This window comes from Zeus faber (genome assembly GCF_960531495.2).
Source record: "Zeus faber genome assembly, chromosome: 13".
In the NCBI taxonomy this organism is placed as follows: Eukaryota; Metazoa; Chordata; class Actinopteri; order Zeiformes; family Zeidae; genus Zeus; species Zeus faber.
The window spans coordinates 3,887,622-3,902,516 of NC_137198.1; the positions used below are offsets into that span (position 1 = coordinate 3,887,622).

The window sequence follows — 14,895 nt, forward strand, 5'->3', positions numbered from 1 at the left end:
AGAGCACGTTACCCCCCGGATGCTGCCTTCGTCATATGAGCGTCGCCTGGCTCTGCCGGCTGCACAACCACGGCAATCCAGGCTCTTCTCATTTGTAGTTCCACGTTGGTGGAAGGAGCTGCCAAAACCCACCAGAGCTGGGGCCTCCCTCTGTCTTTAAGAAGCACTTGAAGAGCCAGCTCTTTAGAGAGCTCCTCCACTCCTAACTTACAATTACTTAGCACTACTTAGCAGTATTTATTTATTGTTACACTAATGTTTTTGTTGCACTGTAGCTTGAATGTTAGTCTCCCATGTAGGTCGCTTTGGACAAAAGCGTCTGATAAATGATTAGATGTAATGTCACGTATCACAACCCGACGCTGTTGCGTCATTCTGACGTCACTACGTAAACAAACTGTCAGCTGGTCGGAGAGCAGCGCATGCGCAGTTTCCAGTTCCTCGGATCAACAACACTGGAACTGCCCGTTTTCGACAAGCGTCAGAGAACCGACGCAGCGGCCCGGCAGGAGGACGCAGCGGCCCGGCAGGAGGACGCAGCGGCCCGGCAGGAGGACGCAGCGAGCCGCTGGAGTGCCGGCTGTCTGTTCGCTTAGCAACAGGCTATGTGTTAGCTCACCACCAGGCTCTCGGTTAGCTCAGCAACAGGCTATCTGTTGGCTCACCACCAGGCTTGTCTGTTAGCTTAGCATCAGGCTTGCATGGCGTCCCCAGCGGCCGGAGAAGCGCGTCCATCCGGGGCTCCGAGCGGCCCGCAGCCCGGCGGCCGGCCGCCGCTCTGCTCCCACCACCTGCATGTGAACCCCGCCGCCCCGGGGGGCCCCATGCTGGAGTCCGTGGACGACGCGGAGGGCCTCTACGTGGCGGTGGAGCGGTGTCCGCTCTGCAGCACTGCCCGACGGAGGCTGACCTGCGCACGCTGCATCCAAGCGGGAGACTTCGGCTACTTCGACGGAAGGAACCCCGAAAGGTGCGTGTGGTCCCGGTGACGGAGGGACCCGGACACCGAGACAGACGGATGGAGCGACTCCTCATAATTCTATGTTTATTAGTTTAATATCTTTTTGATATCGGTTTGATATTAGTTATTGGTTTTTGTATTTGGTTCAGAGTGACTTGTTAAAGTGAAACAAGTTCAGCTCCAGGGTCTGCTTTAGATTTCCCGGGACCTCGTTTATGTTTTTTAGGGTCTGCTCAAGGTTTTCTGGGGTCTGCTCTAAATTTTCAGGGGTCTACTCTAGGTTTTTACTTGGTCTGCTCTATGTTTTCGGGGATATGCTCAATGATTTCGGGGGTCTGCTCTGTTTTCCGAGGTCTGCTCGAGGTCTGCTCTAGGCTTTCAGGGGTCTGCTCTAGATTTTTCAGAGTCTGCTCTGTTTTTCATGGTGGGGTTTCCATCGCTGATCTTTTGCTTCACTCTTCAGATTCACTGAGAAACTGGAACGACTAAAAGCAGCAAAAGAAGAGAAGGAAGAACTGCAACAGCAGTAAGATGCAGTACTACATTCAGTACTACACAATATTAACCAGCCAGTCTCAGGGCTGTAGTACACAGAGTGGAAAAGTACTTGAAGTGTTAAAAGTACTTATTCCTCCTGCAGGGTGATCAGAGCTCTGGACAGGAAGCTGCAGGCCGACCAGATGGTAATAACTAGTGGACTTTAGTAACTCCAGTGTAGTAACTTGTTCCAGTGTACTAACTGGTTTGAGTGTAGTAACTACAGTGTAGTAAATAGTTCTAATGTAGTAACCAGTTCCAGTACAGTAACTACAGTGTAGTAACTAGTTCCAGTCTAGTAAATTGTTACAATGTGGTAACGAGTTCCAGTCTAGTAACCAGTTCCAGTTTAGTACCCACAGTGTAGTAAATAGTTCCAGTGTAGAACGAGTTCCACTGTAGTAACCAGTTCCAGTGTGGTAACTATGGCGTAGTAAATAGCTCCAGTTAAGTAACAGCAGTGTAGTAAATAGTTCTAGTGTAGTAACAAGTTCCACTGCAGTAACCAGTTCCAGATGGTAACCACTGTGTAGTAACTAGTTCCAGTTTAGTAAATAGTTCCACTTAAGTAACTACAGTGTAGTAACTAGTTCCACTTAAGTAACTACAGTGTAGTAACTAGTTCCACTAAAGTAACTACAGTGTAGTAACTAGTTCCACTAAAGTAACTACAGTGTAGTAACTAGTTCCAGTGTAGTAACTAGTTCCTGTTTAGTAACTGCAGTGTAGTAAACAGTTCTAGTGTAGTAAGAACTTCCACTGTAGTAACCAGTTCCAGTTTGGTAACCACTGTGTACTAAATAGTTCCAGTGTAGTAACTACAGTGTAGTAACTAGTTCCACTTAAGTTACTACAGTGTAGTAAATAGTTCCTGTGTAGTAACTAGTTCCAGTGTAGTTACTAGTTCCGGTGTAGTAACTCCAGTGTCGTAAATAGTTCAAGTGTAGTAACTTTTTCCAGGATAGTAACTTTTTCCAGTGTAATAACTAGTTACAGCGTAGTAACCAGTTCCAATGTAGTAACTACAGTGTAGTAACTTCCTCCAATGTATTAACCAGTTTCAGTGTAGTAACTTCCTGTGTAGTAACGAGTTTCTGTGTAGTAAAAAGTTCCAGTGTAGTAACTACGGTGTCGTAGCTTCCTGGTTAGTAACTAGTTCCTGTGCAATTACTACAGTGTAGAGTCAGTGCATTGTAACTAGTTATTGATAACTAGTTGCAGTGTGATGACCGCTGTACTGTGTCCTCAGAAGTGGAAGATCATGTCGTGCAGGATGAAGATGGAGCAGCTGACGGAGGCCGTTGCCTGGGGCAACAAGGAGGTGACGAGGGGTGAGTTTGTTCCTGAATCTTCATCCACCCAATCTCTGCTCTGTCACCCTGGACCTCCAGGGTTCAAATGGTCAAACTGCATATAGTCAAACTGGCCCCCCTGCTGTGACCCCGCCCCCTCCCTGTCTCTTGGGACCTCCACTCTCCGTCGCCCCTGCAGGCAAGGAGCTGTGCCTGCGCTCGCAGGAGGACAGCGGGCGGCTGCAGCGCCGCGCCGGGCGCCACCGCGACAAGCGCGACAAGATCGAGCGGCACAACGCCCGGCTGATGGAGCTGTTGGAGCGCAGGGGTCGCGAGCTGCAGGGCCGCCTCCATCAGCTGGCGGAGGTCCGCAGGGAGCACGTGCAGCAGCTCAGCACCCACATCTTCCCCACACAGGAGGACAAGCAGGGCAGCAGGTCTGCTGCTTTACCACAACCTACACCACCCAGCACCATTCAGCTACACCACAGACTGACTAGTTACTCACAGTAACTAGCAGTAGAAACCGTGATATATATATATATATATATATATATATAGATATATAGATATATAGATATATATATAGATATATATATATATATATAAACACACACACACACACATTTACTGGTACTCCTCACTTAACGACCGAGTTCCGTTCCTAGGACCAGGTCATTCAGCGGATTGGTTGATAAATGGGGACCTGTGTTATTTCACGGTAGGGGGCTGTGGCTGGTATATATAATATATATAGTGGGTACACAGTGTATATAGTGTTATTTCACGGTAAGGGGGCGTGGCGATTGCTAACGATAGTGAATACTGACAGACTGCGGGAACGAGACTGAGAACGTTGATGAGATGTATATAGTATAAATACTGTATATAGTATATAAAGGGTGATAAGATGAGGCGCTGTGGTATTGTACAGTGTACAATACAGACTGGTCAGAGAGCTGGTTGTAAGTCCTAACGGTCGTTAAACAGGTAGATTGTTAAGTGATGAGTACCTGTATATGGTGTCCACCGTCGGTTGTTGTTTTTTTTTTTGTTGTTTTTTTTGTTTTTTTGGTGATTTCTTTTGGCCGCCTATCCTTTTATTTTGCTAATTTAATGACCTGTAATTTGCAATTCAAAGCCTTTGTGAATAGGAACTGGTGTTTGGCGTCGTGGCTTTAATGGCGCCCGGTGCTTTTTCTCCCCGTCTGGAGAAATCTACCAAAAGATGAAATAAATCACCGTAAAGCTGTTTCCAGCTCCTTCCTTTGTTTGGCTTCAGTTCCGTTCAGATGTTGGAGGAACAACGCGGCAGACACACATACACCTCTTACCTCTCCGGGATAATTACATGGTTTGATCCTTTTTTTTGCTATTTGCAAAGACGGCAAATGACTTAAAGTCCTTGGGCTTGCGTCTGGTTTAAAACACCAAATAATCCCATAAAGGATGTAGAGGGAGACAGGGCATGGAGAGGCATCAGGGGGCCCGCAATCCACTCTAATATCCCCCTCGATAATCATCGGTTGTTGAGCTGACGGTTGCCGGTAGGAATATTTTGACATATCGCCCAACCCTAGTAACACCCACCCCCCCTTCCCCCCGTGCTAACCCCTCCCCCCTCAAGAGACCCTGCTGACGTAGCGGTGGACAGCGAGCAGGCTCTGACCTGTAGCACCGTCAGCGAGCTGGCGGAGGCGCGCCGCACCACCTACCTGTCCGGCCGCTGGGTGTGGGACGAGCACAATGGGGACACCAGCATCAGCATCACCGGACCCCACGTGTCGCTGCCTAGCAACGGGGACTGCTCCGCCTACTATAGCTGGGTGGAGGAGAAGAGCACCAGTCAGGGGCCAGGTGGGCGAGGCAAACAGGACTAGTTTGTCCCACATCACTGTCCATCAGGGAATCTGCTTCTCAATGGTGTGTGTGTGTGTGTGTGTGTGTGTGTGTGTGTGTGTGTGTGTGTGTGTGTGTGTGTGTGTGTGTGTGTGTGTGTGTGTGTGTGTGTGTGTGTGTGTGTGTGTGTGTGTGTGTGTGTGTGTCCAGAGCTGGAGCACATAAGCCCCGCCCACACCATCAGTGCAGCTCTGTGCTACGCTACACAGCTAGCTAACATCCTGTCCAACATCCTGGACGTCAACCTGCCCAAGAAGCTGTGCAACAGGTGAGACACACACACACACACTAAAGGTGTACAGCATCGCTACAGTGTGAACTGCAGTTTTAACGAAAGGGTTTGAGACGGGTCGGCCTTTGGAAGGGTCTGTTCCTTCATTTGATGCTTCATTTCCTGCTGCTCTGCACAAAAGGAAGTGAGGTCACTTTCTGTTTCTCTTTCCTGTCTGCAGAGAGTTCTGTGGTGAAAATCTGAGTCGCTATCGCTTCACCAGAGCTTTGACCAAACTCAACACCAACATCCTGCACCTGTGCTTCTCCCAGGTACGGCCACCGTGCATGCCCACCGCCAGTCAGGCCGGCAGGGGTGGGTGTGGATAGGGCTTCACCATTCTGACTGGAAAATCAATCAAAATAATATTTTTTTCGACATTTTGAGTTTATATGCGAGATCGGAGGAATCATGCTGCTGCTGCCAACAGGCGGCACTTCCCACCTTTTTTCTTACATTACACAATCTAACCAATAGTCAACATTGGCCAAAAACAACATTCTAATATGCGTTCTGAAAAAAAGTTTGAATATATTATATCTATTACAATTTATAAAGTCAGAATCTGACAAACCTTCAGGCTGTTATGATTTCTTTTGAATATTAACTTTCTAACAGTTACAAGGTTAATATTGTACAGTGATTGGAGGTACTTATTTCACTCAATGAAATGCAAAATAATTTGTTTATTTTATTTAATGTGATTTTCTGGATTTTCTTTTTGATATTCTGTCTCTCACCGTTATAATAAACCTACCAAAAATTACCACTAAAATTATAGACCATTCATTTCTTTGTCAGTGGGCAAACTTAAAAAATCAGTGAGGGATGAAATAATTATTTCCCCCCTGTACATTTGGAACAGAAATGAGTGGAAAAACTCTGGTAATTTTGTTCGTTTCAAGAGCAGGCTGCTTTGTGACATCGTCATCCGAAGTTATATAAGATCAAGATTCGTCTCTCGTCCCGCTTACAAGTACGACATCTAGACAGACAGCTTGAGCCGGTGCTGTGTTGAGAGGAAACTGTAACTCGTTCTGCGTTTTACAAAACATGACATGAACAGCAGCAACAACCATGTGACACCCAACAGCAAATCGTACAGCAGAGAAACAACCATGTGACACCAACTGCCAATCATACAGAGCAGGGAAACAACCATGTGAAACCAACAGCCAATCGTACAACAGAGAAACAACCATGTGACACCAACAGCCAATCGTAGAGCAGGAGTGCCGGTGCTTCTTCCACTCTCTCCCCAGTTATGGTGCTCTCCTGCTGGGCAGCGCAACCGAGATAAGTCCCCCCGGAGCTGACTCAGTGGGTCTTCCTCGAACACCAACTTGAAGTGGAACACTCCCTTCTCCCAACCCGAGCGGGAGTGGCCCCCATCGACCTCACCAGGATGGACCCCAGCTGCTGTCTACTGCAAGAAACTGCATCCAAGCACCTCAAAGCATACCTCTTTAGATGTCAAAGAAGCATTTGACAGAGTTAATTAGACAAATCTCTTTTCATCCGTCAACAAATTTGGCTTTGGAGAGTCACTCATTCAGTGGATCAGAATCCTGTACAACTCTCCATTGGCTTCTGTCATCACCAATGGTTACACTTCACAGTGTTTAACTCTAAAACACGGCACAAGACAAGGATGTCCGCTCTCCCTTTTACTATTCACCATCTTTATTAAGCCTGCGGTGGAAGCCATCTGTCAACAGTAATATCATTGGCGTACAAACAGGAAACTCTGTTCATAAAATCAGTTTGTATGCAGACGATATTTTGTTGTACTTATGGAACCCAATATCACCTACCGGCAATCTTATATCTAAATTGTCAGCTATCTCAGACTATTCCAATAAATTGGACTAAAACCACGGTCTTACCACTCAGTGGGGAGGACTGGTAGGCTGTAACCCTGAAACTTCCCTTAACCATCACAACAGGCAACATAAGATACCTTGGTATTGATATCTTCACCAATCTGTCAGATTTGTTATCCCCTTAACTTCATTGCTCAAATCCATTAAAGAAGACCTAATTCGATGGAACAATGTACCCATCTCACTAATTGGTAGGATAGACAAGATGTATAAATGAATATACTACCAAAAGTAAACTATATATTTTCAGTGACCCCAGTCCAACCAACAGTACATTGGTTTAATACTCTGGACTCAATAATCAATAAATCTTATTGGGGAAAAAAACTAAAATTAAACGAGCAATACTACAGAAAAACAAAGACTGTGGAGGGCTAGCAGCCCCAAACTACTATCTAGCCAACCGTCTTCAATTTATAATTAAATGGTTACAACCAGAGCAGCAACTGGGCCATGGAGGGCTTGCGGGATGGTGGGTGGGATGCGGCCGGTGGCTGCGATCTTGCTTGTCACGCTCCTGCCCCGACTTGCTTCTCGTCTGTCCCTAAATTTTAATCCCTAGATTAAAAGCCTAGAACACATACACTTGAACACCAAACCTCCTCCGAACAACACTCCACCAGAACAGGGTCAGGAGGGGTGCAAGTGATTGGGGTTTGACTTGCTTGGAGGACTCGCACCCTCACGCCCCGGAATTTTAGCTGGAATTGCCAACAGCACAGATTGAGCACTGGGGTTTTCCGGGGTAGCGGTTCGTTGGTGGGTCGGTGTGGGGGCGTGGCTGGCTGGGGGGCAGTCGACTGGGCCCCCTGCCGGCTGGACCCCCTGCCGGCTGGGCTGGAGTCCTGGTGGCTTATGGTGTGCTGCGGCCTGCAGGGTTGCGGATAGCGCCGCTAGGTGCCTTACGGGGTCCCTGGGGGGCCGCCTGCTGTTATCGGGGGGGGCGGCTGTCTGCCTTTGCTCCCACTACGCTGCTTCTCTGTGGCGGGTTGTTGTTGAAATGCATGCTGGGATGTCTCGGTGGTCCTCCCATGTTTGGGTACAGTGAGAACATCCTGGTACTTCAGGAGGTCAGGGCTTGATGGTAACTTGGCGTTTGGAGCAGAACCTTTACAGCTCATGGTGTTTTGTTTGCAGCATGTGGACAGTGAGAAGCTCCACCCGCACCACACCCTCAGGAACATCATGCTGCTGGTGTCTCCAGACAACACGGGACTGGGGAGGTGAGACAACCACGTCAAATAGATGTTAGTGCTAACTGCTGGGGTACCAACTGGCTAATTATCGTCTTTCAGAAAGCCGTTGCAACATCTTCGTAATAACAAAATGTGATCTGTCATTATTATTTAACTGTATTGTAACTATGGAACAAACATTTAATGTTTGTTAACAAAGCACTGAGTACAAACAGTGAAAGGTGACACTTTGGTCACCAGGTGGCAGTGTAGACCAGGGAGTGCATGACCTCATGTAGCGTTACACCTGTGGGCATGAAGCCTCAAAGCAAGGAAATAAATCACTCTGTACTTAGATGCTGGCAGCAGCTCCTAACAAGTCAAATACCCAAGATGGCGTTTATATACGGGACTTATTGCGCACTATCAGTAATAACAATACTAATTATTACAGAAAGTCTGTGCAACAACACTAGTTATTGCACTCTAGGGAATAACAATGGAGTGATAAACATTATTTACGGTAATACTCACATTGTCAGCGGGTTCCAACAGAGTATCACAAAATGATTATGAATTTGGGGCGGGTGGTGAGACCAAGAACGGTCTCTCTCGCTGACCGGCGCGAGAAGAGTGAAGGTGCCACGTAAACAGATAGGGATTGAAACGGAGAGCGGCATCCAGGCGATGGCCGGCCCCTAACTGGTTCTCCCGGTCAGGACCGGCCCGTTCGAGGTGAGCGCCGACCTGGAGGAGTCCATGGAGTTTGTGGAGCCGGAGGCGGCGGGGCAGGCGGAGGAGAGCGGAGAGGAGGCGCTCAGCGACGAGGAGACGGACCTGGGGACGGACTGGGAGACGGTCCCCAGCCCTCGCTTCTGCGACATCCCGTCCCAGGTAGAACCAGAACCGGGAGGAGTCCATTCTATCTGCTGCGAGTGGTACATTCTAGATTCTAGAGCGGTATAAGACTCAATCTGATACAATTTAAAATATTCCATCGCCTGTATTTTCCCATTGATAAATTGTCGTAATGTATCCATCTGTCTGAATGTCCTCGGGGCGTCATACCTCAGCCTCTCTTGGTCATATGTTCTGGTCCTGCCAATCTCTAAGAAGCTTCTGGACATCGATCTTTTATTTTTCATTGTTTTTATGCGATATAACACTGTATCCCAACCCCCTCGCTGCCATTTTTGGAATAGTCCAGTCAGAGCAGATCCTCTTGGGTCATCAAAAAAATGCAATTGCAGTGGCCTCTGCTGTCCCGTCGACTCCTGCTGCTGAACTGGAATCCTTTATGCAGTGGGTTCAGGAGGTGACGTCAATGTTGAAATTAGAAAAGCTCAGACATACTGTACGTGGATCACGAAGAGTTGAACGAAACCTGGTCTCCTTTTATTAGTTGTTTTGGAAAGCTTATCTCTTGACTGAACGATCGGTAGGTGTGGTTAATTCAAATACCAACAGTGTGAGGGACCAAGCTGGTAAATGGTAGCTGGTAGTTTTTTCTTTGACTGGCTGCTGGAATGTTATCATGAACTGATGTTGTTTTTTTGTCTCGTTCGTTTACTTATTTATTTATCTTTCGCTAATATGACCCTGGCTGGGGTGAAATAAGTCAATATATTCATGTAACCATATTCCAACCTGCATGTATTTTGTATTGTGAAAATGTAAATAAAGTTGTAGATCCTGGAGCGGTACCACCAGAACGTTGCTCTCTACTCATGCTGCTGCTCTGTTTCCCCCTGCAGCCCATGGATCTCTCCCAGAGCGCCGTGCTGCAGGTGTCCCAGGCAGCAGCCAACTCCGGGGGAGGGATGATCTCCTCCGCCGCCGCCTCCGTCACCTCCTGGTTCAGAGCCTACACCGGACAGCGCTGAGAGGCAGGCCGGCAGAGAGACAGACAGACTGGATCATGGGACCTTCCGACAGGAGCGGTCTCCAGCTCTACCCGTCTGTCTGTGTCTCTACAGTAAAAAGGGATGTTTTTCGTTTCTCCTTGCATGGCGAACTACTTCCCGTTCCGGGACAGGAAATGAAACTGCAAACTGACTGTTGCCCGTAGCAACAAGCGTTCATAAACACTGGTTACCACAGTGACGACACCCATCACTGAGCAGACAACTTGAAGCTGAATCTGTGTCCCAAAAGGCTGTTTCCATGGAGATGCTGCCACAGGTTTGTTTAAGAGAAGTTAAATTCTGCATTTTTAAGTTTCCTGAAACGTGTTTGTTTTAAAAGAAGGAAATAAAAATAAAATGTCAATAAAAAGCATCTGACAATAAATTCACTTTCTCTACAGTCGCTCTTCACCTCTTCATTCAGGCTCAGCTTAGTTCAGAACTTTGTTCTAGTTTCTTCTCAACCCACCCTCACACATACTTGTAGGAGTAGCAGTAATATAAGTCGTGTAGTAGTAGAAGCAGGAGTAATGGTAGTTGTTGTAGTAGTATCAGTAGTAGTAGTAGTAATGGTAGTACTAGTATCAGTAGTACTAGTAGTAGCAGCAGTAGTAGTAGTAGTAGTAGTAATGGTGGTGTAGTAGTAGTATTAGTAGTACTAGTATTAGTCATATAGTAGTAGTATCAGTAGTACTAGTAGTACTAGATGTAGTAGTAGTGGTATAGTATAAGTAGTACTAGTAGTAGTATAGTTGTAGTAGTCATATAGTAGTAGTAGTTGCAGTAATAGTAGTATAGTAGGAGTATAGTAGTAGTAGCAGTAATGGTCGTAATAGAAGTATCAGTAGTACTACTAGTAGTATCAGTAGTAGCAGTAGTACTACTTGTAGTATAGTAGTAGTAGTAGTATCAGTAGTACAGTAGTAAAGTAGTACTGTAGTAGTACTAGCAGTACTATAGTAATACTAGCAGTACTATAGTAGTACTAGCAGTAGTAAAGTAGTACTTTAGTAGTACTAGCAGTATGAGATTGAAAGAAAAAGCAGAAACATCTTTGAGTTGAACACATACACTAACACTATACACAATGTAGTACTACACACAATGTAGTACTACACACTATGCACAGTGTAGTAATACACACTACACACAATGTAGTACTAGACACTACACACAATGTAGTACTACATACTACGCACAGTGTAGTACTACACACTACACACAATGTAGTGCTACATACTACACACAATGTAGTACTACACACTATGCACAGTGTAGTAATACACACTACACATAATGTAGTACTAGACACTACACACAATGTAGTGCTACATACTACACACAATGTAGTACTACACACTGCACTGCACACAGTAACAAGCAAATATTCAACTTGTCTAAACAAAGAATAATCAAGGCTACACAGACGCGGTGAAAATGTAATTATTGAAATTTCTTTTAACTTATTTTCGAGTTCTTATTTATAAAAGAGAGCAAAGGAGATGAGGGAACAGTAATATAATATTAGTGATTCAGTCTGGAGTCCAGGTCGGGTGGAGGTGTTTAACAGTGGATCTGTGTGGGGGCGTGGGCCAAACAGGCGTTGGCTGGACACGCCCTGTTGACCTTGTCTGGGTTTGGTGGTCGTGGATCCGTCTGAGCTGCAGGACCTTGAACCAACCTTCGGGTCATTATTTGGCAGCATGTTACAGTCAGAACGTGACGTACGTTGCATGCGTTCAAATCCAATCTTTTTACATAAACATCCAGCGAACGGACGTCAAATATGATCTGAAACGCCAACGGAGAAATCTGGAAATCTGGGAAAGTGGAATTTCGAAATATGAACCCAGACTCAACTTTTATTTTTTATTATCATTATTATCATCAATTATTCTTCTGTTTTCTATGAGCGTGGCCTGCCGTGACCTCTGACCTCGGGGGCGTTCATTCGGTCCAGCCCTTTACTAACAAGGGAAACACGTTTCCATTAGCAACGCAAATTCAAGTAGAAACATTTAATTATGATGTTTAAAGAAAAATCCATATACAAAACAGTAAAGGCAAATAACTAAAATGTTAATCAAAATAGAATATTAAAGTTTTACATGGTGACGACACTGCAGCTGAGGATTCTCACTGCGTGGCCGGTGAGGTTAACCTGTCCGCTACAGGAACACAAACTCAGGGTATTAAAGATATTCATTCTGCAGAATAAAGAGAAAGGTACAGAGCTGCTTCTGCTCAGTCTGCCCCTGCTTCTGAAGAAGAGGGTTTTAAACCCATGAAAGGTTGTGTGCCACTGGTCAGGTGTCATTCACAAGATGATGGCCCCCGCTCATATCCCCTCTCATACTGATGATTTAACAGTCAAACTCCGGTCCCAGATACAATCTTGCTGTGCGATAAAACAACCCACCAGGCTCTGTCAAGCCCGCTGGGGTTACCCTTATCATCAAACAAGGCTGAGTGACGATGGAACGTGATCTGATCTTTACAATACAGTATAGCATCAAAAAAGAACGGTGTCTCTTCATATGAGCGCTGACGGACTCGTTTAAAACCCCAAGGCAATGTGTTTTAAAAGCTACGTAACACACAAAAAGGCTATTGTCCTCCACAGAACACGTGAAACATCATTCAAAGAATTGATCATCTGCATTTTTCTCTCACACTATAGAACAAGGTCATAAATTCCACTGTTTGATACCATGTATAACAAAATGAATTAGCATTTACGTTTGGTTAATGTTTTCCCTTTATATATAAATATATATCAATAGATAAAGGGAAAATACTTACTCGAGAAGAACTCAGGAAAGCTCTCTTCTCTATGCCCAACAACGACTCACCTGGATCCGATGGCTACCCAGTGGAATTCTATAAACACTTCTGGCCACTTATATCTCCATCATTTATCAGAATGGTTACAGAGATTAAGTCAACCTCCACCATACCTCCGCATGGAGAGGTTGACATGAATACTGCTCTCATTTCGGATTTGCTCAAACCCAATAAGGACCCAACCCTCACCTCCAGTTATACTGTAGACCCATAAGCCTAATTAATTGCGATTCAAAGATGATAAGTAAAACACTAACCAACAGAATTGGAAAAAGTAATTGCATTCATAATTCATCCAGAGCAAACGGGCTTTGTCAAGGCAGACGCTCACCCAGCAACATGCGACGTTTATTCAGTCTGGTCAGCGTATCTCAAAGGAACAACTCAAACTAGAGGCAATAGAACAAATACTCTGTGTCCAGCATGCAAAAAAATAATAATAATAATATATATATATATAAAAATAAAGGGGAAATATATATTTGTATATGTTTTGTTTATTTGTTTTGAATCAGTGCTGCCAAGATGGCATCTGGCTCAGTGCAGTGAGGCATCAAAGGCTATTTCTATGGTTTCTATATCTATGTCTGAGAAATGAATCTTTCTGAATGAATCAGAATGATGCTCATTCAGAATAAAAAACATGAAAACAGCCGCAAAACAATACCAATGTCATCTATCCGTAGTGATACCACTTCTAGATGTTGTGGATCTGTAGCAATACGACTAGACGTTGTGGATCTGTAGCGATACTTTCTGTACAACAGACAGACTCGGGTGGAAGTGAAACGTGGATGCCCTTTATTCAACAAATAATGAGACAGAACAGCCAGGAGATGAAAACCCTCAAACCTTGTAAAAAGTCAGGAAATATTACTTTTCCATGGCAGACAAAAAATACAAAAAAAAATAAAAAATAAAAATAAAAAATTCTGATTTGTTTTTTGTCAAACTCAAAACAGACAAGTCTGTACTGTTAGAGGCAGACAGACAGACAGACAGACAGACAGACAGACAGACTTCTGCTTATAATATAAACTCTGATTTATGTACAAGTGTAAACACAAACAAGGTGCAGGAGTAGAAAAGTACTTATCAGCCGAACCACCAGGGGGCTCCAGAACCACCTCAAACAGCCTGGCGTCACCATGGCAACACACTGGGACGTCCTAAAGCCACACTGTGTGGATATCATGGGATGTTTGGAGATAAATCCGAACGTCGCTGCAAGCGAGCCGACCTACAGCGCGTCAGGAGAGGAACCCTGGCCACCAGCTTCTCCTGGACAGCAGCACGGGGGCGTGACATCAGGCGTTTGGTGGGCGGAGCTGGAAACCCACCGGACCGACGCGCTTCACGGCGTGGAAAAGGCACGGCCCCCGTCCTCCTCCCCCTCCTCCTCCTCCTCAGCCCCTCGGCCCCTGCGGTGCGTCGACACGGAGCTGTGGAACTGTGGTACCCAGCGGTTGTCGTGGAGGCCCATGTTGCAGCCGGGCGTGTCCCTGCGGGCCCCGTGGCAGCACATCCAGAACCCGGGGCCGTAGGGCAGTGCCTGGCAGTAGGGCTTGTGGTGCCAGCGGCACAGCGAGGCGTCGCCGCGGTGGTACCGCCGCTTGCACTGCTTGCAGGGGTCGTCACGGTACCGGGGGTCGCTGACCCAGAGAGAGTCGGCGGGCCGCACCCCAAACGTCTCCACCACCGACAGGAAGTAGCGGCAGCTACATTTGAGCGCAGCCAGGCTCCTGGTGGGCAGGAAGGAGAGCACGGCGAGCAGGACGTGGTGGGGCAGCAGGATCAGGTAGGGGGGGGGGCTCCAGCAGCAGCTGGATTCTGTGACGGGTTTGCAGGAAGTCATGTGACCTGCAGGGGGGCGGGGCCACGGGCTGCACTTCCTGCCTGCTGGGGTCAGAGGTCACGTCCCGCACGGGGAGGGGGCCCCGGGGGAAGAACAGTTCCCCTGGGGCGGGCTCAGCCCTGGCGGCGGGAGCACCGCCGCCCCCCCCCTGCGGGCGGGAGGGGAGCACGGGGGGGCAGCGGGCCTCCAGGCGGGCCACCAGGTCCCACACCACCCCCCCGATCTGCTCCGCCCAGGAGGTGGTGCGGTCTGTCCTGGGGCTCCGATGCATCGA

At 46.8% G+C, this 14,895-nt stretch overlaps 1 protein-coding gene across 1 annotated transcript; it reads left to right on the plus strand.

Moving 5' to 3' along the window:
• The first annotated feature begins 453 nt into the window (after window positions 1–453).
• Window positions 454–10,320, plus strand: atg14 (autophagy related 14). Its single transcript, XM_080012135.1, has 11 exons — window positions 454–970; window positions 1,425–1,487; window positions 1,602–1,644; window positions 2,748–2,829; window positions 2,990–3,227; window positions 4,418–4,647; window positions 4,840–4,957; window positions 5,142–5,232; window positions 7,981–8,066; window positions 8,738–8,912; window positions 9,773–10,320. The coding sequence occupies exons 1-11, from the start codon at window positions 702–704 to the stop codon at window positions 9,899–9,901; spliced, it is 1,524 nt and encodes a 507-aa protein (XP_079868261.1). The 5' UTR covers window positions 454–701; the 3' UTR covers window positions 9,902–10,320.
• The last annotated feature ends 4,575 nt before the right edge of the window (window positions 10,321–14,895 follow it).